Source organism: Rhodotorula toruloides (assembly GCF_000320785.1).
Source record: "Rhodotorula toruloides NP11 unplaced genomic scaffold Scaffold12, whole genome shotgun sequence".
NCBI lineage: Eukaryota > Fungi > Basidiomycota > Microbotryomycetes > Sporidiobolales > Sporidiobolaceae > Rhodotorula > Rhodotorula toruloides.
The window spans coordinates 166,225-188,585 of record NW_015622972.1 but is presented as its reverse complement, the minus strand read 5'-3'; the positions used below and the strand labels follow the sequence as shown (position 1 = coordinate 188,585).

Below are 22,361 nucleotides of genomic sequence, written 5' to 3'. Positions count from 1 at the left end.
CGGAGACCCCGCCAACACCTCGAGTGATGCCGGCTTTTTCTGCTCACGCTGACGCCCGCGCAAACGAGGCGCAAGGCGAAGCGACTTTACCTAAGCCGCTGGGTGGAAGAATGAGAGGCCAGGGAAGTGCTGGCAACGCTGGTTGAGGGCGTGCCAGGGCGCCGTGAGCGGTGAAGGAGAAAGAGAGGCGCGCGACCAGCGAGCGAGGGTTGGGAGGCGACAACGCGCTGCTGCGGCTTGTCCGGGCGTGTGGTGGCCTGCAGAACGCTTTTGCTACAGTTTACCACGCGCCAGACTGCTCGGGACTCGCCCGCCGACTCTCGTACCCTCCCCTGCTCTCCTCGCGACTCGAAACTGATGAAGGCGTCCAGCGACTCGGCAACGACCAGCAGCGGGCTGCGAACGAAAGGATGAGCTGCCGGACGCGTGATAAAGGTGCAGCTGGCGGCGCAAGGCGGTTCGAGGAGCGAGTAGACGTGTATGGCGGGGTTCGCCTTCTCCAGCCGTCCTTTATCCTCCTCAACTTGACTCGCAATACTTCGCAAAGACCTCCTGCTGTTCTTACGTTGCTCTTTGGTGCTTATCGAGGGCACAAGCGGGTGAGGGTCAGCTCAGCCGGTTTTCTGCGCGGCTTCGGAGGGTCCGCGGACTCGCTTCCTCGCTCGGGCGGACGGCTTGGCCTCCCTCGCTCGTCAAGCTCTCGCACGCTCAGCCTGGGCATCTCGTTTCGTCCCTGCTGGATCGCAAGGTGCGTTGTTTCTACACTTTGCCTCATTGCATACTGACCCCCTCCTCTCGCTCACAGCGTCGCCCTCCTTACCTCCTGACCCCGGCAAGTCCGACCTCGCTTTCCTTGCTTCGCCGCCGTCGAGACCATGGGCTCTTCGTCCAAGTATGACCGCCGCGACCGTAGCACCTCCCGGACTCGCACATCTCGTCGCGACGACCGCGACCGAGACGACAGGAGGTCGTCGCGTCGTGACGACCGCGACAGGGATCGCGACAAAGACAGCGACAGGAGGAGGCGTTCGAAATCTAGGTCGAGGACGGACGACTACGGGGATGACGATTATGGGGACAGTGGGCGATCGCCGAAGAAGGATTCCTCGCGCTCGACTCGGAAGAACCGCGATGCCGACTCGTATGACGATGCAGGCGGGTACGACGACTACGGCTCGTCGACGAAGAGCTCGAGGAACGATGGCTACGGTGACGACGGGGGAGGGCGGCAGAAGGGTTCGTCCAGGTCGACCGCAACACCTGCGCCGTCCGACTCGTACGCTCCGACCGACGACCGACAGCGGCTACGGTGGCGGGTGGGACGATCAGTCACAAGCTCCCTCGTCGCGAGGCGGTCGACAGCAGGACAACCGTTGGAACGGCAACTCTGGCGCGTCGCAGGCGGGCTACTCGCAAGGTTCGTCTCCTGCGTGTTCTATCGTCTCGAGTCGGCTGACGCATCTCACGTGCAGCTCCGCCGTCGAACTACGGCGGTGCACCTCCTTCGACTTACGGAAGCGCCCCGCCGTCGAATTACGGAAACGCACCGCCCTCGAGCTATGGTGCACCGACGCCCTATCCACCGTCGAACTACCCTCCTTCTGCTGCTTCTCAGGCACCTCAGCCAGGCTACGGTCCGCCGCTTAGCGCGCCGCATCCGCCCAGCAGCTACGGTCAGCCACCCAGTTCCGCCCCTTACGCTTCTACGCCCGGCTACTACGGTCAAGCACCGCCAGTCCCGCCGCCGGGATTAGCAGCTCCGCCTCAGCAATGGTCGCAACCTCCTCAGCAGCCGCAGTCGATGGCGACGCAGCAGCCTTCGGGGCCAGGATGGCCGGCTCAACCGCCTTCCGCTCCACCGACTGGGTATCCCCCTTCTTACCCTTCGTCGTCTGCTCCGCCGCAAAGCGACCACTATCAGCAGCAGGATCCTATCTCACGCTCGTATGCTCCAACACCCGCACCAGGTCGCGACGCCGCGAACTATCCTCCTTACCCAGGTCCCCCTCCCCCTCCTCCTTCATCGTACGAACAGAACCTTCGTCCGCCGTACCCCGCTCCGCCTGCGCCCGTCACGTCTCCTCCGCCGCCTCAGCAGCCCAATGCTCCACCGAGCCAAGGCTGGCCGCCGCAGAACGCGCAGGCACCCTCGACGCAACCCGCTTATCCGTACGGTAATCTTCATCCGCCGCCTTCGAGCTCTCCTTACGGTCAGCCGAGCGCGTACGGCGCTCCTTCGCCGCAGCTCGCGCCACCACAGCCTGCGCCGCCTCAGCCGTCTCCGCCTGCGCCGGCCGTCCAGCCCGCGCCTCAGACAGCTTCGCCGACGCCGTCCGCCCCTTCGCAAGGTGCGCTGGGGCGTTGGGTACCAGGTCAAGACGGGCAGTGGGTCTGGCAGATCACAGAGCCGAATGCAGCGCCTTCCGCTCGGCCCACCGCATCTCCGCCGTCTGTTCCGTCTCAGCCCGCACCTAACGCTTTTCAAGCCTATCCCGCTCCGCCGAATCAGCCGACAGCGCCTCCTTATCCGCCATCTGCGCCTTACGGCAGTGCGCCTCCCGTTGCAGGTCAAGCCTCGACGCCCAGCGCGCCTCCCTATCCAGTCGCGCCACCCCCGCCTCCGCCTTCCCAGCCTTCTTACCAAGGCTACCAAGCTCCATACCAGCCGGCACCGACGCCGTCAGTCCCGCCTACCCAGCCTCAGCCGCCTTACCCCGTCTCAAACTCGTATTTCCCGCCTGCTCCGTCCTCATCGTTCGGCGGCTACGACTCGTCTCGTCCCGCTCCGCCGCCACTGAACGCCTCACAAGCACCTCCGCGGCCTTCTGCTCCTTCAGCTTACTCGGACGAGACCGTCTCGCCCGACGACTATACCTCTCGCCGTCCGCCTTCAAGGGCTGCGTCGACGCGCTCGAAGAGCTACAGGGACAGGCCGCAAACACCTTCGGACGATGAAGATGATCAACAGGATTACGATGATGCGGACGACGGAGGACGAGGCGGCGGACGGAGTTCTCGGCGCTCGAGAAAAGACAGCTACGCGAGCGATCGCAGCGACAGGCGGGACTCGTATGGCGGTCGCGGCAGTGGCGGAGGAGGCGCGCGAGGTCGTCAAGACCGCTCGGAGAGGTCCAGCAGAGGAGACGGTCGTGGAAGGGACAGGTCGGAGTCGAGGACTAGGTCGACGAGTAGGGGAAGGGGCGGAAGCGGCACGATGTACGAGATGCGCTCGATTCCGAAGGGCGGCGCGAGGAGGAACAGTGCTGGAGAAGCGCAGAAGAGACAGGAGATGGCCGCGTAAGTCTTGGTTTCTCCAGCTTGCGAAGGCTCAAACCGCTGAGTCGCTTCTTCTTTCAGTCGAATCGCTCGCGAAGAAGCCGAGATCCTCGAACAACGCTTCAAGTCGGCCAAGGCAGCGCGAAAGAGCGTCTACGTCGAGCGTGAGCAGGAAGACGAGTCTTGGGAGAGAGTCGAGAAGCCGAGGAGGATGAGCGTCGGTGACAGGTTCCGGCAGAACCAGTGCGCCCGTTCCGCGCTCTACGGTCTGTCCTGTCTCTGACACTGACGCTGACGCCACGCAGCCTTGAATCCGAGCCGACTGAAGACTACGACGATTGGGCTCGCCGACCTCGCTCGAACCCGACGCCTCCATCCTTCGCGCCTCCTCCGCCACCAAAGCCGCCGAAGCCTCTTCTCCCGCCCTCGAAGGCGTCGCGCATCGCCGCCTGGTCAGCGAGCGTTCCGGCATCTGAGACGTCCGAACTCTCGCTCGACGACGACCGGGAAGACGAGCCTGCGCCGCTCCGATCGGCGATGAAAGGCAGTCGCGCGAGAAGCGGAACGCCAGTGTCATCGATTAAGGGGCAGAGGAAGGGCGCGGTGGACGATCTCGATGGCGTTGTTGAGGAGTTTGATCCATTCCAGGCGGTGACGACGGCTCAGAGTGCGGCGCAGATGTACGGGAGCTGGGTGCGTCCGTTGTACCTCGCGAAACTGTCAAGAGTACGCTAACGACGTCGTTGCACAGCATCCCGCTCGGAACAAGTAGACCCTCCGATTTTGTTCTTGCAACCTTCCTCCTCGTCTCCGTCTTCTGCATAGACTCGTCTATCTCCTCCGCAAAGCACATGTACGACTTCTTCTCGCACGTTGAAAGTCGTGGCGTCTTCTAGCGGATTGGGCAGACTATACGAGAGCTGCGTTGCGGAAACGACGAGTGATGCGACAATAGCTACAGCTTCGACAGTCCCTTCGACTCCTCCTTGTCTTCTTGGCGATGTACGAGGGTGGAAGGAGCAACGCCGAAGTCTGTGGCGACGTCGAGGCCGAGTTCGCCCGTTGCGATGACCCTTCGAGTAGACGAGCTGAGGTCAGCAGCAGACCAAGTGATATAGCGAGGCGGAACGCACCGGAGAAGAGCAAAGTGATGCACTGAGAGACACGCAAGCGTCAGTGACCGAAGCAGAGGTGAAGAAGGCAAGCAGACAAACCTGCGTGGAAGCTTGCGAACCAGAGTTCTCGCGCAAAGGTAGTCCCAACTTCGACCTGCACCGGCGTCGTTGCCTTGAGCCTAACTATCCGTTCGGGGTCGACCGACTTTCCCTCGCCCGTCTCCTGCGCGATGCGGTCCCGCAGGATGCGAACCGATTCGAGGCAGGCTGCATGCGACGTTTCGGCTTCCTGATTCCGTGTCCGGACGTCGTAATCGACGAGCAGAGAAGGTTGCGAGGATGAGGAAGACGAGGAGGATGAGGAAGACGAGGAGGACGAGGCATTCGACTGCTTCAGTCCTTCGAGGAGCAACCGGTAGTGGTCGACGAGGTGGCGAATGTGTTTCCCGATGGTTGAGCCGGGCGACAGTTTGCTCGTGAAAGTGAGGTGGTAGTCGGTCACGACCGAAGTCTGCAGGAGGTTCTCGAGTTGCGAGAGGAAGTGGCAGGCGACGAGGTAGAGGATTTCGGAAGGGTTGTCCGAGTCGTTGACGGCGTTGGCGATGCCTTTCGCCGCTTCGATGCCCGCCATTGTTTCTCCGTTTGCTGTCGTGTCTGCACGCAGCAACAGCTGTCAGCGATGGCGAGCCGGAGTCGATCCCGGTCGCCAAGAGGCGGAAGTCGTCCGCGCGACCTCGTGCAAGCGGTGAGAAGCAGCGCGCACCTTAGGAGAGCCTGTGCAATCCTCTGTGAGCAGTCTGAGCGAGCAAGCGAGCTGTTCTGCGCGAGTGAGCGGAGGAGGCGGAGGCCAACCTGCGAAATGATGGCATGACCCTCGACAAGCCACTCGACATCCCCTGAACGGGCTGTGACTGCTGGAGAGTGGCGCTAAAGACTGCTTAGAATCGCTCCATCTCGCTCATCCGCGTCCCGTTGCTGCCGACGCCCTCCCCCGTCTTCATCGCTTCCCGCCTCGAAACGACCACGAGCCAGGTTAACACGACAGTGGAAGCGGCAGGAGCGCGTCGGGGTGGATCTGTGGACGCAAGGCAGCCGGCCGCAATTCCTGGGTCTGCCGCTGTTGCTCCTCTCCTCCTCGTTCCATACGGCCTTGCAGGTCGGCCTACCACAGCGGCTAGGCGTCGCACCGTCGAGTCGGACGGCGTTCCTCACCTTCTCACCTCAGCATCCTCTGTCTCCTTTGCGAGGTATCCATCCAACGACCTTCCTCCTCCATGTCCCTCGCCTCGCTCGTCCCGGATACTCGGGTTGACCCAGCTCTTCTCCCACCGCTCTTGCCGTGGACCCTGCGCTTTAACGCTCTCTACCCGTACTGCGACATCTTCTCCCACATCGTACCGACCCAATATGGCCCGCCTGCCTGGACCGCCGAGCTCGAGGCTTATTGGCAGACGTTCGACGTCGCCGTATGGGACCACCTCAGGAAGGATCACTTTCGCGACAATTTTGCAATCATGGGCATGCGGGGGAAGCTCGGCAGCTTGGAGGGGGCGCAGCTGGCTCGGGAATCGCCGGACAGTCCCTCGCGTGCCGACATCGAGGACGCCATCCAGCTTCTGGTGACTCGCCGATCCACGCGTTGGGACAGGCTATACAATCAGTTACGCCGCACTCGCAGCTTGCGAGGCGACCTCCCGCTGAGCTTCTTGCTTTCGCAGGGCTCGCTGACATCCGGACGCGGTACCTCAATCACCCCCAGAACCGCCATATCGGCGTCTCCGATTACGACTTCTTGGATTCCAAACTCGAGCAATCGGCTTTCCCGCCGCCGAAAGCAGCGCCATTCTCTCGTTCGTCCTGGCCGTGTCCGATCCGGCAGCTACGACACTGACGACTTCTTCGCGCGCAGTCTGGCCGGTCCCCTTAGATCCGAGTTTATCCTTCAACCCGAGTCGCGAGACGTTGATCTGCTTGGCAACCGGCGATATCGACTGGGACGAGTACGCTTTGCCGGACCGCCCGACACCCGACTCGGAAGCAGCGAGGCGGCGATTCGAGCCAACGGCAGCGGAGGTGCTGGAAGACGCAGACGACTCGGCTGAATCGGGATGGGCGGAGGCAACGATGGACGATGCGACGGTTCCCCTCCTTCTCTCACACTCAGACGGAGCGCGCTCGTCGGGCTTCATTCCAGCATTCACTGGCCTGCTCCATCGCCGACACCTTCAAGTAGCCTAACAGCCACGTGCGTCCGCTTGTACGGCTCCTTCGCAGAGCTCGGACTGACTCGCTTCCGCAGGCCTCAACTTCCGCTTCTTCGCTCGCCATCTTCCTCACCGGTTGTCCTGAATTCTCGGTCTGGTCGTCGAGCTTGTTCGTCCTGATATCGCTCCGTTCCAAGCGCGAGGCCGACACCTTCGTGGATACGCAGACTCGCAAGTGGTCTCGCTTCGTCTGGTCGCCCGCTCGCCTCAGTTTCTCTGTTGCCCCCTCTTCGTACGCATCCTCTTACCCTCTCCTGCGCTTGCAGCCTGCGTTGACGACTTCACTGCAGTATGTACACTCGCACGAGGTCGACAAGCGCTCTCCTCGCCTTTCGCCTCCTCGATCTTTCGCGCCGACCCAAACTCGCCCTTTTCTCCGTCGACTCTCAGACACTTAACACGCTGTACAGCTGTACTTGATCGGTCGTCACTGTCAATGTATGCTCGTGCGCCGAGTTGCTTTCGTGCGAGCTAGGCGACGAGTTACAACGAGCGTTCGAGGGAGTTTGCCCGTCGCTGCGAGGTTCGCCAATAGAGCGCAACTCCTCTTTGACGTTCTTTGAAGAGGAACGCCATCAGTGCTTTCACGCTCCCTGGCCGGCGAGTTGTCGACAGCGCCTTCGCTGGCGGAATTGACGAGCACCCGCTCACTGCTTCATCTCGCTTGGCTTGGCGAGCTAGTTCGATACGCTGCTGCGATCCTCAGCTACATCCTCAGCCACTCGCGCGACCCGCCTCGGCGCTGTGCGGCCCTCCACGCCCTCCCTTCTTCCTCATCAGCCAGACTCGCGCAGACCGGGCACACGGCGCAAAGGCGAGACCTGGACGGATTAGAAGCTACCCAGTCCCAGTGCATTGAATTCGGAGCCTGTATCTCTTCCTACGGCGGCTCCGCGACGAATCCTGCTCCTCGTCATGTCCCTCGCCTCGCTCATCCCAGATACTCAGGTTGAACCAGCTCTCCTTCCTGCGCTGCTGCCCTGGAGCGTGCGCTACAACTTCCTCTACCCCTACTGCGACCTCTTCTCCCACATCGTACCGACTCAACCTGGCCCGCCGCGTTGGAACGCCGAACTCGAGGCGTTCTACCAGACGTTCGACGGTGGGATCTGGTTTCCGTTAGGAAGAGATCACGACGAGGATCTGGATGCTATCGAGAATCTGAGGGACAGAATCGGCAGGCTGAGGCGCGCGAAGCGGCTTGCGGATGCCAACGGCGGCGCTTCTCTCGCCGATCTCGAAGGTGCGATTGAGACGATACGGTCGCGCATCCACGTCAGGCGGAGCAAGCTTCTGGGTGCGCAGGTCCCCCACTCTCGCGCGATGGCGCTTTAGTTACTCACGTTCCGTCCGCAGGCTTGCACGAGGTTCGCGATGTCTTCCTCCATGACTTGCAAGAACGGTATCCGTGCCGCACAGAAGTTCATCTTCTCAAGACTCAACCCGCTATGTCCTTCTCGCCGCCATTTGCCGCACCGCACTCTCGTGAGTCTCGCCACGAGCAGGCAGTCCGGGCGCCGCTCTCACAAGCTAACTCCCTGGCCCACAGTCTGGCCAATCCCCTTGAAGCGTCCGAGCTACTATCGAGCCGACCACAAAGCCCGCTTGATCTGCTTGACCACCGACGGCGTCAACTGGACGAAGTACGCCTTGCCGGACCGCCCGACACCCGACTCGGAAGCGGCTAGGCGGCGATTCGAGCCGACCGTAACGAAGATGCTGGGAGACGCGGAGGAGTCGGTTGAATCGGGATGGGCGGAGGCAACGATGGACGACACGAGGGTTCCCCTGCGCCCACACTCGAACGGAGCGCGCTCGTCGGGCTTCATTCCAGCATTTACCAGCCTGCTCCATCGCCGGCACCCTCAAGTAGCCTAACAGCCACGTGCGTCCGCTCGAACGGCTCCTTCGCAGATCTCGGACTGACTCGCTTGCGCAGGCCTCAACTTCCGCTCCTTCGCTCGCCGTCTCTCTCGCCGGTCGTCCTGAGTTCTCCGCGTGCCCGCTGCGTGTTTGTCCTCTCCTCGCTTCGTCTCAAGCGCGAGGTCGACGCCTTCGTGGAATCGCAGACTCGCAACTGGTCTCGCTCCGTCTGGTCGCCGGTCCACCTCAACTTCTCGGTTGCCTCCTCGTAAGAAGCCTCTTGCCTTCTCCTACACGTGCAGCCTGCGCTGACGACTTCACTGCAGCACGTACACTCGCACGGCGGCGACAAGGGCTCTCTTCGCCCTTCGCCTCCTCGATCTTTCGCGCTGCATCAGACTCGCTCTTTCCTCCCTCCTTCGCGATACGTGCCGCGCTGGCTGTAGTTTGTTTGTCGATAACGTCAATGCACGATTGGTCCCCTACTTGCTTCTCGTGCGGGCAAGGCGAGCGTTCGAGGGATCTCGCTCTTCGCCAAGAGGCTTGCCGACAGGGCGCAAGTCCTTCTGACGTCCTCTCGGGAGTGATCCGCCATCAGCGCTCGCGCGCTCACTGAAATGCAAATCGTTGACGGTGCTTTCGCTCTCTCGCTTCGCGCAGATCGTGCTGGGACGGTTCTGTCGATGCAGGGAAGGCGAGTGTCTACGAGCAAGAGGGGAAGAGCGTTCTACAAGAAAGCGGGAAGAGGATCCGTGGTCTGCGTGAATAGACTTCGTCAGTCCTTGGAAAGCGAAAGACGGAAAGGAACGACGCACCTCTCAAGCGGCGGAGGTGGCAGCGGGACTCGCCGCGTCTGCACCAGCAGCAGGCGCCGTCGCCTCAGGCGCGAAGGAAGCGCCGGCGAGGAAGCCCGCCTGGTCGAAGACGATGGTGCTCGGGTTCGGATCGGCGACGGTTGACGCGACGAGGGAAGGGTCGGCGGAAGTGGACGAGGCGGCGGCAGTATCGACAGAGGCGGAGGAGGTAGAAGAGGGGTCGGAGGTAGTTGAGGCGAAGAGAGACGGGTCGACGGAGGAGGACGAGGGAGCGGGAGCGTCGGCAGTGAGGCTCGGAAGAGTCGTCGCGACGGTGACGGAGCCGGAGAGTGGGTCGGTGGGCGGAGCGGTCGCAGACGCAAGGAGAGCGCCGATGTCGAAGGGAGCTGCGCAGAGGAGAGGTCAGCGTCGGCTGGAAAGCGAGAAAGTGAAAGCGGAACGCACCTGAGGTCGAGGCGGCAGGATCAACGGTCGTGTACGTCGGCTCCTGCGCGAGCGCGTTCTTGGCGCCGAGGGGAGGAGCGACGGAGGCGAGGTTGGCGAGCGACGGGGAGGCAGGAGGAGTCGCCTCGGACTCGATGGCGTCGCCAGCAGCAGCCGCGTCGACGTCTTGAGGCGAAACCATCGACGAGGCATCCGTCGCGCCGCCAGCGCCGCCCATCTTCTCCGAGTTTTGCAGCGTGTTGAGCGTGCCGAGGATGTTCGAGAGGCCGTCGGCGTCGTCGGAGGTAGAGGTGGAGGAGGAGCTGTTGCCGGGAAGGTTGGACGTGCCGTCGCTCGGAGTGGTGGAGGAAGTCGAAGAGTCCGTCGTGGCAAGGGAGGAGGAGGAAGGGCTCGAGTTGAAGGCGTCCTCGCTCGGCGGCTGCATCGACTGCTGGAAGCCTTCCGGCGAGAAGTTGACGGCCGTGGCGGTACTCGTGTCCGGATTGGCGAGGCTGGCGAGGGCTGGGTCGGTCGGAGAGGGGGCAGCGGGAGCGGCGGTGGTCGCGGCGTCCTGCGGAACGGGAGCAGCCTTGACGAGGGCGAGCGAGGCGAGGAGGAGGGGGACGAGGTGCGAGGGGTGCATGGCCGGAAGCTGTAGTGCGGGAAGAAGCGTTTGTCAGTGAGGGATATTCGGGAGCAGTAGGAGGAAAGGAGGCGCACCTTGTTTGGACGAGTGCGAGGAGGATGAGGAGAGAAGAGGAGAGAGGAGCGGAAGAGCGAGCGAGGCGCAGGTGAGGCAGCGTCGCGCAGTCCGCAGCTCGTTCATGTGCAAGTCACCTTGTCCGCAGAAGAGTGACAGCGCTGCGCAGCCGGAAGAGAGGAGCAGGAGGCGAGGGAGAGTGGGTGGGACGGGTCGCAGACGTCGCAAAAGCGGGGTGCTGGCCTCATTAGCTCTTTACTTGGGCACAAATAAAGCAGTACAGCAAACCTCGAGGTCACGGCGCGTCGTGTTGCCGCATCATCGTCTGTCAAAGGCGAGGAGGACGAACAGGGCGACGGCGAGGTCGGAGAGCGCTGGGGCACGGCGAGTGGCCTTGTCAGGCTTTGAAAAGGCTCTCAGACGAGCATACAGCTAAGCACAACGCCAGCTTGAGTAGCAGCGAGTTGTTGTCGAGGTCGAAGAGCGCGAGCGAATGGGTTCGTCCTCGTCCGCGCTCTCACAACCCGCAGAATGGGCTAACTGGGCTTGACCATGCTCTTCAGACGCTCATTGCGCTCGCTCGTACCGCTCTCAGACCGTCCCATCGCCTGCGCCCGCCTGCTCGACCCTCATCTCCTCCGGACGGCGACTCGTTTCCAGGGTCACGGTCTGGCTGTTGTGCTGCTCGAGGTGGACTGCAAGGGGTCATAAGGGCTGAACGAAGACGGAGGCGGCGCTAGAGTCGCCAGTACGGCTTGCGGGCGCCCGTTGAGACCACCCGCCCTCTCCTCCTCCTGCCTGCATGCTCTCTCGCTGAATGCGCATGCACGCTTCCACAGCTAAACGTGCCTCCATGCGCATATACGTGCTCTCTCTTCGCCTGCGGTCCGCATACTCTTGACCTGAGCCGCCTCCGCGTCTCCATCTCTCGTCCTTTCCCCCCTGCTACGCTTACGATGCTGCTCAGCTACCTCGCAACTGCTCTCCTCGTCTTTTCCTCACTGGCAACAGCCTCGAATTCCTCCGCCGGTGCGTCCTCGCCTCCACCGGACCTCCTCAAGAATCCGTGCTGACCCTTTCCTCCCGCTCAGCAGCACTCCCGGACCTCGATCCCGCCGACTTGCCCGACCCGAGGACGCTGATCTACAAGGAGGTGTGCTTCCGCAACGTTTTCGACGAAGCAGGTGCGTCGGAGGCGCCTTCTTATACTCCCCTTCCGAGATCGAAGAGTGGCTGACTTGCTTCCTTCTTCCTCGCGTAGACGACCTCCCCCTCACCGCTCAAACCGCTACGAAAGACTGTCCGCTTTCCGCCCGCCCTCTCTCCGCTTACTCCCTCCGCTCCCGCTGACCATCCCCTCCGCGTCTGCGCAGCAAACAACCATCGCATCTTCTACCGCACCGGCACGAAGGAGGACTTCGATCCCGTCGATGACACCGCCGAGGAGGAGAAGGAGGATGAGGAGGAGGGAGAGGGAGTGATGGTTGGATTCGAGGAGTTTTGCTATAGGATGAGGAAGGCGAAGGGAGACGTCGAGGAGCAGAAAGGCCAAGGTGTGTCTAACGGACGCGGCTTCCGGCCTTCTGGATGCGGGCTGATACGGCGCAACTCGCAGGAAGATAGCGCAGAAGGGGAAGTAAAGGTCGTCTGCCTTCGTCGCCACATCTCGCCTTCCTCGCCCCTTCCGCGCTCGCTCGTCGCCCGTTCTCTCGCACTTTCCGTCGCGACGCTCTCTTCCCCTCATTGCAGCACTCGCTTCAATCCTTTCCCGCCCCGCTCCCACCTCTCAGACCCGTTCGTACTCTCTGCGCCCGACAAGTCCTGCAAACAAAGTTGCACATCCGAATCTTGCATCTGCTCGACCCGAAAGGAGTGTACGAAAGGAAGAAGAGGGAAGAAAGGAGGAAGAAACGACACTAGGCGAGCGAAAGGAGGGAAACCGAAGAACGAGGATGACCGGTGCGAGGGAAGGAAATAAGCGACCTGTTCGAGGGGAGACGGGAGGGCGGGTTTTAGGCGGCGTTCTGCTGCGAGTAGAACCTGTGCACAATGCAGCGTCAGTACGAGAACGGGGTGGGAAGGAGAGAGGGGACGGACTTGTAGGCGAAGTAGGCGGCGAGGAAGGCGAGAGGAAGGAGGTAGGTGAATCCGCCGCTCCTGCGCAGTGAGCACGAGTCAGTAGCAGCTCACAATACACACAGCACGTCTTTCGTGCCTCTCAAGTTGAGAGGGCACGTCGCGCATAAACGTAAGAGCTGGACTCACGACTCGGTCGCCTTGCCACCGGCCGCATCACGGGGCGCCTTTGCTCCAGACGCAGCCGACGCGGTGCCCTGCGCGTGCAATCTCAGTCAGCAACCCGTTTCTCGAGGAGCTAGGCATGGCAAGCGCGCAGACTCACCTCGGGGCCCTCTCCAACGTAGTACTTCTTCAAGATCTCGCGCGCCTCGTCCGAGTGACCGACATCCTCGAACGCCTCGGTCGCGTCACGCCCAACCTCGCCGAAAAGAACCTCGTCGCCTCCAGGGTGCTGTTTCGCAGAGTAAGTGGGGGAAAGAGGGTTAGCTTGGCTTATGAGGGCGGAGGCGGGAAGGAAGGGAAGCGGACCTCGTCGAGGAACTTGCTGATAGCGTAGACTGCGCGAGCAGAAGAAGCAGTCAGCGAACGAGGGACAGCGGAACGAACCCGAAGGACGAGAGAACTGACCCTTGCCGTGGATGAGCATGAGGATGCCGCTCTTGGACTTTGCCTCGTCCGACTTGAGCTCGTCCCAGGTGTAGACCTTTGGTGCCGACATCTTTGTCTAGGTGGAAGTTTGTGCGAGTCTGTAAGAGGAGGAGGAAGGAGGGATCCGGCGAGGCGACTGAATGGCGTGGCGACAGAACGGGGAGAGTCGTGCGTTGGCAGAAAGGTGGAAGCGAGTGCTGCGAGTCAGCATCTGCTGTCCACACGGTCTCAGATGCTCCTCGGCGGGCTGCGGAAGCGACAAAGGGGCGCGTTCGCTGTGCGAGTCGCGCGCCGAGCCGTTCGAGGCGGGAGAAGCGCAGGGATGGGTGGATGGGCTGTACGATGCGAGTGAGCTCGTGCTGACCTTGTCAATCTAGCTGGCAAGCGGAGAGTGAAGGTGTCGAGTCCAAAGGGCAACGGGTCCGGCGAAGTTGGGCGACGACTTGACACGGCGCTCTCGCTCGCGCTCCTCGGGCTGGAAGTGGTGTAGCTGGGTGGAATGGGACTGGCAGGACACGCTCGACTCGCTGCAACCCCGTCTCGCCGCGGTCGCGTGCTGCCGGCTTCGTCCTATCGCATCCCGCGCAACTGGCAACAACGCCTGCCGAACACCCTCGCCCACGCTCAGAGCGCGGTGGGACGCTTACCCGGACACGCGCAGAGTCGGGCTATACGACGGCGCGACTTGGTCAGCTCGCTTCCGGGCTTGGCGGGCTGTTTGAGGCTACCTCCATCTCGAGGGACTCGCTGGAGAATCACCGGGAGAAGTGTCTGCTGTGCATTTCCGGATGCTTGAATGATACGAATCGAGTCTATGGACAACGTGCTGAAGGACGAAGGGGATCTAGGAAAAGGGGAGGGAAGGAGGAGTCTCGCCAGGAGACCAGTCCACGCTCCTTGCGCACGCTCGACGACGACGCTCTAGTTGTCGAGACGAGCCTTGCGCGCACCCGCAAAACGGCGCGCAAACCGTCCAAACTGCTGGCCCTGCTCCTGCTCGTCCTGGTTCTGGTTCTCGCCCTGCTCGCCCTGGCCGTCGCTCTCGCCCGCACCGGTCGGAAGAGCCGACGGCGCGCCAAACGGAACAGGAACCGAAGGGGCGGAGGACGCGTCGGGCGAGGTGTGCGCCGGGAGGATGTCGGGGAGGATGGTGAACTTGGGGGACTGGTTGCGCGACGAGCCGAGGAGGACGAGGAAGCTGTGCGGCGAGACGTGTCAGCGCAGGAGGAGCATGCGAGGCAAAGAGCGAACGCACTAGGAGTTGCGAGGAGGCAGGTCCTCTGGGAGCTGGAAGTTGACGGTGTTGGGCGCAGGCGGGTAGAGCGAGACGTTGTTCGCGAGGGTCCAGTCTGCTTGTCGTCGCCATCGTCAGCACATCGACTCAAGGTCGTGAAGGAAAAACCGCACGCACTCAGGTTAAGCGACTGGCTCCCTGCCTCGGTGTACCCGAGAACGAGGTTGGCCGTCTGGCTGACATTCTGCACGGGAATGCCCTCGGGCAGCTTCTGGTCCCTGGTCGCGCTCACCTGATCAACTCGACGCTCAAACGCAAAGACAGGATCGCGACGCACCAGCTGGCGCTGTAGTTCTGTCCTGCGAGCCAGATCTCGCCGCCCTTGGGACTGGTGAACGCGGGCTGGTAGTCGATCTTGGTCGAGCCCGAGTTGCCGTTGAAGACGCCCGAGGGAGCTGTGCCCGAGACCAGGGTCAGCGCGAGAAGTGGCCGTCAGAAGGGAGAGAGAGGAGACGCACTCTTGCCCGCGAGGGCAGAGTTGGCGCTCGCGAGGAGCGCGACGGCGGCGGTGAAGATCGACGAAGACGAAGCGAACATGGTGAGGATTAGAGTGACGCGCGAAGACGCTGCGGGCGATGCCGGGAGAAGGAGCGAGGGCGAGTGCTGAAAGAGCGTGAGGGAGGGCTGTAGCTGGGTGGGCGCGGGCGGAGACGACAAAATTCGACGCTGAAAGTGGTTTGAAGGAACGAGAGAGACGAAGAGCGACGAGAGAGCGACTTTGTGCGGTGGGAAGAGGAGCTCGACGCGACGCTGGCCGTTGCGCTAGACTCCGGACTAAGGGTGGATGGCGTGTTGCGGGTTATCGCAGTTCGAGGCGGTGCTTTGGGAAGCTCCTTTGCGCGTTTGGACGCCAAACAAGCGGGTGCGAGAGCGGGTGAGGAGAGCTGGCGTGATGCGCGAAGAGGAGGACGAGGAGGAAAGGCGGTCGACTCTCGCCTTTCTCGTCTCGCTGATCTCGCTTGAAGCTGTACTCCACTAGATTGCGAGGCCACGGTCTTCTGTAAACGCTTCGCCTGCCACGGAACGACGCGAGGACTTCAGCGAGTTGAGAGCGAGGAGAACGTCTCCCACAAGTCTCCCAGCGCGACCTTCGCAAGCAACGACGCGCGCGGCGCCACTCCTTAGCGCGGCTACCGGCACTGATCCTTTCGAGCGCTGCGAGAGAACCCTGATGGTCACCGGCAGACGCGCTTGTCCACCGGTTCTTGACGCTGAGAAGGTCGACGCCAACGGCGGCGGAGCGCGTCGGGGGTCTTCGGAGGTTGTTATGCCTGCTGGTGGCGCAGTCGGGTGAGCTGGGGGCGACAAGCTCACCGCTCAAAGCGTTGAGAGCGAAGGCAGGTAGGATGGCGCGCGGCGGGAAAAGAATTGGAGAGGATACAGACATTCTTTCACGTCGACAAGCATTGTGTACGCCCAGGATCCCACTTCTTCCATCGTGCTCCGCCTGCATTCACACCCACAGCTCAATTCTCCTGAACAAGTGCGCCTCAGATAGATACCCGCACACGACCCGCCTCTACGCCTTGGCGGCGTTCTTCGCGACCGTCCCAATAAGCGCCTTGCGCGTCGCGTTATAGATCTTCTCCTTCGCAAGGAAGAGCAACGCAGCAGTGGCAACCGACTGCGTGAGCTTGGGCGCAATACCCTTGTACAAGCCCTGCGGTCCCTCGCGCGCGATGATCTTGCGCAGACCGTCGAGGGACGAGGTGTACGACTTGCCTTCGGCGTTGCCGGCTTGCATGCGAGCTTTGACGGTGAGGTCTGCTCGGCGAGGGAGATCAGCGAGGCGCGATGCGGCGGAAGAGCAGGGAAGCAAAAGCCGGAGTTGCGACTCACAAGGGTAGGTGACGCTCGTCGCGAAGAGCTTGGTGACGGCGCCGAGGAGGAAGAAGTCGAGGTCGGTGAGGGGAGGGGCGTTGGCGTTGCCCTTGGTGAGGCGGAGTGCCCGGCGGCGCAGGATGAAGTTCTTGAGCTGCTCGAACAGCTGCGTTACATCGTTCGTCAGCCGTGGTAAGATCGGTAGAATGACGGCGAGTGCGCACCGTGAACTGCAGGATCGGGTTCGACACGAGGATGAGTGCCGGTCCGAGCCCGTGGAAGAAGGCGGCCGGCCCGTCGGTGCGGAGGATGTCGATGATGGTCTGCCAGATCGTGCGGCGCTTCTCGATGACCTTCTTCCCCGCTGGTGCAGTCGGGTCGGATGCGACGGTCGTGCGGACCGTTTGCCGCGTCTGCGAAAAAGGCTCGTCAGCGAGAGCGAAGGCAAGGAAGAAGGCAAGGCGCACGTTGACGACCCAGATCGGGTTCGACAGGACCGAAGTTGCTGCACCAGCGAACGCCGAGACGAGGATCGACTCGAGCGTCGAGAGCGTGGCGCGGGTGCCCTTGCGAGACTTGAGGACGACGGCGCGGGCTTCCTCGAAGCTGGTGCGAACGAGGTAAGCCTGTGCGCATTCAGCAGATGACTTTCCTTGCGCACCAGAGGTAGTAGATACTGCGACGGAAGAGGTCAGCATTCGCCAGGCGAAAGGAAAGGAGGAAGCGAACGCACCCGTTCGTCACGGCAATGCCGAGCAGACTCGAGCTCAAGCCATCGTACAGGCCGGCGATACCGTCGCGCTGGATGACCTTCAGCGCGGCGCTGCGAGTGCTCTGCGAGGTAGCCGGGTGAAAGTCAGCATTAGCCGGGCGGGGACGGAGGAATGGACTCGCCTCCTTCTTTGATTTGGCCTCGACCTGGGAGCGCGTCGAGAGGTTGACGAGGGGGCTGTAGGATCACTGTGAGCTTGCGAATGGAGCAAGAGTGTACGGAGGTGCACTCACTAGGTCACAGCCCTATGTGGGGGGAAGGAGAGACGACGAGGTCAGCGAGCGTAAACAGCGAGGACGGGCGCCCGTGGACGACTCTGATCGCCCCCTGGAGCCCATCAGCGCGCCATGACAACGTCCTCATCCTGCCGCAAGTCGCACGACCGGCCCAGCTCGCGCGACTCGACCCGGATGCGAGTGCGAGGGGAAAGCGCGCGACTCACATGGCGATGCAGCCTCCCGCCGCTCCGGCGACCGCGTGCACGGACGAGTCACTCATTCCGACCATGCTGGGCTTGTCAGGCGTGCGAACGAGGGTGGTCGACAGTGGAAGTTGCGAGCGGGGGTCGAGATGGAGATGAAGAGAGCGGGAACAGCGACGGCGCGTTTGGCGGAGGGGTGGTGGGGTGTGGAGTTCTGTGTCAGTCTGTGATGAGCTGCAGCTGTCTTTGTCAAGCCAGGCGAGCGAGTCGAGAGTTGTCGGCGAGAGCAAGACCGGCTTCTCTCTCGTTGCCGGCGACGACGACGACCAACTCCAAACAGCCGCAGTTCCCAGCCAGATTACAAAGAGCGCCGTACGAACACATACTGATGGCAATGCAGATGGACCGAAAATACCCAGGGCGACCAGACGAATCCCGACACTCCTCCTCGCTCGCCCGCTCACATCCGGGCTGTCTGGCGCGGCCAGTACTCTGCCTTCGGCTGCAGCTCCTCCGGGACGCCCAGGCGAATGCCGGAAATGTTGCGAAGCCGCTTGGGCCAGATGCCACTGCGAGACGAGCACTCGAGGTCAGTCCGGAAGTCGTCGAAGCGAACGCAAGACGCGGACTCGCCTCTTCCCAGGGGCGAGGATCCCGTTCGGGTCGATGGCGTCCTTGAGAGCTTCCTGGAAGCGCAGCTGGATCTGGTTGTTCCCGCCGTACGTCGCCGCGACTTGGTCCATGAGGAAATTGTGCGTGCGGTACTCGCAGTAGCCCAGCTTGGCGCTGCAATCAGACAGTCGAAGGGTCAGCAAGAATGCAAAAAGCGGAGAAGAGAGCAAGCGCAGGCGCACCTCTCCCATGTCAGCTCGCGCATGAGCGCCTGCGCACGCCGCTTCTCGTCGTCGTTGTTCGGGTCGTAGATCAAGTCGAGGATGTGGTGCATCTCGCGCGCGCCGATACCTGTCCGCCCTTGTCAGTACTCGCTTCAAGCATCATCAAGGAAGGAGAGCATCACGCACAGAAGTTGCCCATATACTGGAACTCGTACTTCCTGCAAAGCTGCTTGCACAACTCGTACTGCGTCTCGGCGTCCTTCCCGCGCGAAGGCGAGATGGGCGCGAAGAACAAATGCGCGTAGCCTGGTCCACGCCACGAGAGCCACTGCAGTTCGTGGTTGTTGGGGATGCCTTGCATCGTCAGGTCGCGGTAGTGTAGGAGTGACTTTTCCTGAAGGTCGTCGACGAAGTAGTACTGCGCGAGGACTGTGTTAGGCCGACGGACTTGGTGAAGGACTGGCATGGAACGCACCTTGGCGCCCTTGACCTTCGAGAACTCGGTCTTGATGATCTCCCAGTGGCAGTCGCGGATAGCCTTCGGCCCGTCTGCGCGCAGCACACCCGTCAGAACCTGCCGAGATGAATGAAGCAGGAAGGAGACGCACAGAGCGCTCCGTAAAAGTCTGCACGTTGCGAGTCGCGAAAGTCAGCCACGCTCGTCACGCCCAGGTTCAGCGGAATGTCAACACACTCCACACGCCCTGACTCTTGAACTTGGTCTTGACAAACTCGACAAACTCGTCGTCGCTGAGATAGTTGGCGGTATCGCGGCCGGGGAAGAAGTCGTTCATCCTGCACGCTCGCACAGTCAGCATCTCTCCGGCTTTGTTCCAACAAGGGCGCAACGTACGTTCCTAGACAGGCGATGTCGACGAGCGAGTGGCGGAGCTGCGCGACGTGGCCGAAAACGCCGGAGATGCGGAGCGGTCGCATGAGCTCGACGATTTGCGGGAGGTCCGACTCGTTCTCGAAAGTCCAGCTGCAAGCCAAAGTCGACGTCAGCGTTGCATAAGGACGGACGAAAAGCTGGAACGCACAGGTAGCTCTGGTATCCGCCGGGGTGCGGCGCGAGGTTGACGCCCATCTCGGTACAGATCGCATAATTCGACTGGGTGAAGATCCCGTCCATGTACGGGCCGAACCCGTAATTGAAGAGGTAGCGCGAGGCGTTGTCGGCGCCTGCTGCGCCCATGCCCGTGTTGAAGACCTCGCCGTTTGGGAGGACGAGCGTCATCGAGCAGTGTTGGGAGAAGTGGTCGCCGTAGGGGGTGTAGCCGACGCCGCGATCCATTGTGTTGCCGAGCACTGAGCCCCAGCCCTGCAGGAGCCAGCGTGAGCCAGGCTTCGATGAGGAGAAGAGCGAAACTCACCAAGTCCGGGCAGTCCATCATCACGGTCTTCTCGAGTCCCCGCTTCGTGATCTCGTCATAGAGCTGGAAGTACGAGACACCAGGCTGGACAACGCAGTAGTAGTCGGTCGTGTTGATTTCGAGGACCTGGTTCATGCGCTTGCCTAGGTCGACGACGATAGATCCGCTCAACCGGGGCGAACGACCGCCGTAGCCGAGGTTCTTGCCACGAGAGATGGGCGAGATGGGCACGCCGTGCTTGTTGGCGAGCTTGACGATCGCCTGAACCTCAGCCGTCGAGCCGGGCGTGATGCAGACGGAGGTGGCAAACTTGTCGTCCAGTTGAGTGTCGTGGCCGTCGGTGAAGATGCCGCTGTGTGTCAAGGCGGCGAAGTCAGCGAAGGACTGGAAAAGAAGCAGACGAGGAGGACGCACCCGGTCTGCTCGTCCTGGAACAGCCCCTCTGCCGCGACACCCTCGCCGGAATCAATGTGGACGTTCTCCTCGCCCAGCAAAGCCTTCAAGTCATCGAGCATGGCCAGCATAGACCGGAGCGAGGTCCCGAGCGGCAGGATGAGGTTGGTTTCCGCGTCGCGAATGAGCGGGTTTCGTGTGCCATCGAGGGCGGGTCGTTGGGCGCTGGCGGAGGTCTCGGCAGTCTGCATCGTGAGCTGTGAGTGGTAGCAGGGAGAGCAGGAGTTCGCTGCGAGCGATAGAGGCGCCACATCTTGCCAGGACCCGAGTGGGGAGGAGGAGCGGAAGTCGTGACCCGCTCGAGTGGGCTCAGAAGCAAGCTCAACCTGCCTCACAGACAGTTTTCGCACGTCCTACGTCCCGCCGCCACTTCCGCAAGTCGTCGTCGCCTCCATCCTGACCTGGCCCTCGAGTTGAGCGATGAGAATGGCTGAAGAGAGTGAAGGTGTGGTGAAGGCTCGCGCGGCTTGGAGGAGCGATTGTGGGCATCGCTGAAGTCTGTAGCAGTGCGCTCGAACGCCTCTCGAGCGTCGTGAGCGGACGGGAAGAGCTCGACCCGTTCACCTTCCCTCTCGCACCCCTTGACCGGCGACTACATACTCACGATAGCTGGACGGGCTCAATGGACGCTCGTCGATGCTCTAGCGACCGCAAACCGACCGCTCACGGGCTTCCGCCGGCTCCCATCTTGCGCCCGGACGACACTATCTCCTCGTCCTCTCGCTCGCACCCCCCGTTGACAATACAGCTAGCGTTCGCCGTACTGATCGAAGGCAACTCGTGTGGCCGCTCAGGACTCGCGTACGGACAGTGCCCGACTCCCATGTCTCCGAAGCTAGACTCATCTCGTGACGGACGAGGATGCGATAGACTCTGGCTCTCCCTGCTTGAATGGCCATCGTACGGCATGATCGACACGGTGCGCGCGCTCAATGCAGGCGTGCCGCTGATCTCGCATCAGGACCTGTCCGTGACAGACAGCGCGCCGGCACACTCGAACTCCCGCGCTTCTCGCCCTCGTCCGGACAAGACGGCTCGAGCTATTCTCTCAGCGCGCGCTTCTTCCCTCTCTTTCTCCCCTCTCTCCATCACTCTTCGACTATACCTCCCGCCAACCCCGTCTCTCGGGCACACACGCTCCTTCCCACACTCCTTCACTCCTTCCCCGCCGCCTAATGCGGCTTACGCCCGTTCTCCTCGTCGCGGGCGCAGGCGCCCTCGGCGTTTCTGCTTCCGCGAACGCGCACTCTCAGCCGCACCACCAGTCTCCCGCTCATCTGCACGACAAGCGCACCTTTGGCCTCCTCTCCGGCCTCGGCTTCGGTTTCGGCGGAGGCAGCAGCCGCCCCTCTGCCTCATGGCGCTGCGACGGTGCGCCCTCTGCTTCTCATACTATCATCCACGATGGCGTGGGACCGGAAGCTGACATTCCTACGATGCAGGCTCGGGCAAGGACGGCTACAGCGTCGACTGGCTCGGTCTCGGACGGCCTTTCTGGGTTCCGGAAGGCTGGCTGTACTTCGGTACTAGCATCGGCTGGGCGCCTCCCGCCGGCTGGGAATGCTCAGCGAGCTGGAGCATTCCCTCGCTCTTCCTCAACATCGTTCACGAGGTAACCTGGTGGCGTGAGTCGAGTCCTTCCGCCTTCGCGGTACTGCGACTGACTGTCAATGGTCCTACAGAGCCTTCGGACGCCTGGATTGGCGCTCACATCGGCGTCGACCTTGGCTTCACCGCTCCCTCCTGGTGGGGCATGATCTCGCTCCCTGCGCAGGGCTGGAAGTGCGACGGCTCTGGCAAGGACGGATGGTCGATCGACTGGCAAGGTAAAGGTCGTCCGTCGTGGGCTCCCTCGGGTTGGCTCTGGTTTGGCTCGTGCGCTCGCTTTTCTCCTTCCTTTCATCGCTTCTCACTCGCTGATCTCGACCGCCTCCCCAGGTCCATCGGCTGGGCTCCTCCTATCGGCTGGTCGTGCGACGCCTCCTGGTCGCTCCCGTCCGCCTTCGTCGACGTTTGCGGCAGCGTTTCCTGGTGGAGTACGTCTTCCGCCTGCTCCCTCGTCCTCGACTTGGACTGACGCTCTCGCTTTTCGCAGAACCTCCCTCGGATTGGATCGACGCTCACATCGGCGTCGACCTCGGCTTCACCGCTCCCTCCTGGTGGGGCGTGATCTCGCTCCCTTCACGCGGCTGGACGTGCGACGGCTCC

General features: G+C 62.3%; 11 protein-coding genes across 11 annotated transcripts in view; 5 read left to right on the top strand and 6 right to left on the bottom strand.

The window, feature by feature from the left end:
* Positions 1 to 875: 875 nt before the first annotated feature.
* Positions 876 to 4,048, top strand: RHTO_01174 (uncharacterized protein; the record flags this gene model as incomplete). Its single annotated transcript, XM_016414857.1, has 6 exons — positions 876 to 1,276; positions 1,302 to 1,417; positions 1,473 to 3,297; positions 3,358 to 3,519; positions 3,582 to 3,969; positions 4,028 to 4,048. The coding sequence occupies 6 exons, from the start codon at positions 876 to 878 to the stop codon at positions 4,046 to 4,048; spliced, it is 2,913 nt and encodes a 970-aa protein (XP_016273078.1).
* Positions 4,049 to 4,231: 183 nt separating this feature from the next.
* On the bottom strand, positions 4,232 to 5,022 carry RHTO_01173 (uncharacterized protein; the record flags this gene model as incomplete). The annotated part of the gene is made up of 3 exons (XM_016414856.1): positions 4,232 to 4,349; positions 4,410 to 4,431; positions 4,491 to 5,022. 3 exons carry the CDS (start codon positions 5,020 to 5,022, stop codon positions 4,232 to 4,234), a joined length of 672 nt encoding a protein of 223 aa, XP_016273077.1.
* Positions 5,023 to 5,665: 643 nt separating this feature from the next.
* On the top strand, positions 5,666 to 6,931 carry RHTO_01172 (uncharacterized protein; the record flags this gene model as incomplete). Its single annotated transcript, XM_016414855.1, has 5 exons — positions 5,666 to 6,010; positions 6,151 to 6,241; positions 6,301 to 6,530; positions 6,691 to 6,764; positions 6,922 to 6,931. 5 exons carry the CDS (start codon positions 5,666 to 5,668, stop codon positions 6,929 to 6,931), a joined length of 750 nt encoding a protein of 249 aa, XP_016273076.1.
* A 639-nt stretch (positions 6,932 to 7,570) lies between these two features.
* RHTO_01171 (uncharacterized protein) lies at positions 7,571 to 8,533 on the top strand (the record flags this gene model as incomplete). Its single annotated transcript, XM_016414854.1, has 3 exons — positions 7,571 to 7,952; positions 8,012 to 8,140; positions 8,205 to 8,533. 3 exons carry the CDS (start codon positions 7,571 to 7,573, stop codon positions 8,531 to 8,533), a joined length of 840 nt encoding a protein of 279 aa, XP_016273075.1.
* An 803-nt stretch (positions 8,534 to 9,336) lies between these two features.
* RHTO_01170 (uncharacterized protein) lies at positions 9,337 to 10,399 on the bottom strand (the record flags this gene model as incomplete). The annotated part of the gene is made up of 2 exons (XM_016414853.1): positions 9,337 to 9,719; positions 9,778 to 10,399. The coding sequence occupies 2 exons, from the start codon at positions 10,397 to 10,399 to the stop codon at positions 9,337 to 9,339; spliced, it is 1,005 nt and encodes a 334-aa protein (XP_016273074.1).
* A 1,013-nt stretch (positions 10,400 to 11,412) lies between these two features.
* RHTO_01169 (uncharacterized protein) lies at positions 11,413 to 12,096 on the top strand (the record flags this gene model as incomplete). Its single annotated transcript, XM_016414852.1, has 5 exons — positions 11,413 to 11,485; positions 11,551 to 11,640; positions 11,718 to 11,756; positions 11,830 to 12,009; positions 12,080 to 12,096. The coding sequence occupies 5 exons, from the start codon at positions 11,413 to 11,415 to the stop codon at positions 12,094 to 12,096; spliced, it is 399 nt and encodes a 132-aa protein (XP_016273073.1).
* Positions 12,097 to 12,468: 372 nt separating this feature from the next.
* Positions 12,469 to 13,253, bottom strand: RHTO_01168 (cytochrome b5 type b (outer mitochondrial membrane); the record flags this gene model as incomplete). Its single annotated transcript, XM_016414851.1, has 6 exons — positions 12,469 to 12,496; positions 12,554 to 12,613; positions 12,722 to 12,789; positions 12,858 to 12,986; positions 13,064 to 13,092; positions 13,163 to 13,253. 6 exons carry the CDS (start codon positions 13,251 to 13,253, stop codon positions 12,469 to 12,471), a joined length of 405 nt encoding a protein of 134 aa, XP_016273072.1.
* Positions 13,254 to 14,104: 851 nt separating this feature from the next.
* On the bottom strand, positions 14,105 to 15,014 carry RHTO_01167 (uncharacterized protein; the record flags this gene model as incomplete). Its single annotated transcript, XM_016414850.1, has 5 exons — positions 14,105 to 14,381; positions 14,439 to 14,532; positions 14,595 to 14,695; positions 14,755 to 14,872; positions 14,936 to 15,014. 5 exons carry the CDS (start codon positions 15,012 to 15,014, stop codon positions 14,105 to 14,107), a joined length of 669 nt encoding a protein of 222 aa, XP_016273071.1.
* A 982-nt stretch (positions 15,015 to 15,996) lies between these two features.
* Positions 15,997 to 17,577, bottom strand: RHTO_01166 (peroxisomal membrane protein Pmp47; the record flags this gene model as incomplete). Its single annotated transcript, XM_016414849.1, has 9 exons — positions 15,997 to 16,241; positions 16,317 to 16,464; positions 16,523 to 16,711; positions 16,766 to 16,904; positions 16,960 to 16,974; positions 17,032 to 17,132; positions 17,193 to 17,247; positions 17,304 to 17,315; positions 17,513 to 17,577. 9 exons carry the CDS (start codon positions 17,575 to 17,577, stop codon positions 15,997 to 15,999), a joined length of 969 nt encoding a protein of 322 aa, XP_016273070.1.
* Positions 17,578 to 17,951: 374 nt separating this feature from the next.
* RHTO_01165 (alcohol oxidase) lies at positions 17,952 to 20,344 on the bottom strand (the record flags this gene model as incomplete). Its single annotated transcript, XM_016414848.1, has 11 exons — positions 17,952 to 18,074; positions 18,121 to 18,277; positions 18,346 to 18,454; positions 18,514 to 18,745; positions 18,803 to 18,876; positions 18,936 to 18,953; positions 19,022 to 19,122; positions 19,181 to 19,309; positions 19,368 to 19,648; positions 19,701 to 20,052; positions 20,115 to 20,344. 11 exons carry the CDS (start codon positions 20,342 to 20,344, stop codon positions 17,952 to 17,954), a joined length of 1,806 nt encoding a protein of 601 aa, XP_016273069.1.
* Positions 20,345 to 21,328: 984 nt separating this feature from the next.
* RHTO_01164 (uncharacterized protein) overlaps positions 21,329 to 22,361 on the top strand; it is a gene marked incomplete at both ends in the record, with an annotated part of 3,264 nt that continues 2,231 nt past the window's right edge. Inside the window, 4 exons of the mRNA XM_016414847.1 lie at positions 21,329 to 21,524; positions 21,596 to 21,778; positions 21,836 to 22,028; positions 22,092 to 22,189. Of these exons, the coding sequence (XP_016273068.1) occupies positions 21,329 to 21,524; positions 21,596 to 21,778; positions 21,836 to 22,028; positions 22,092 to 22,189 (670 nt within the window). The remainder of the gene's footprint in view (positions 21,525 to 21,595; positions 21,779 to 21,835; positions 22,029 to 22,091; positions 22,190 to 22,361) is intronic.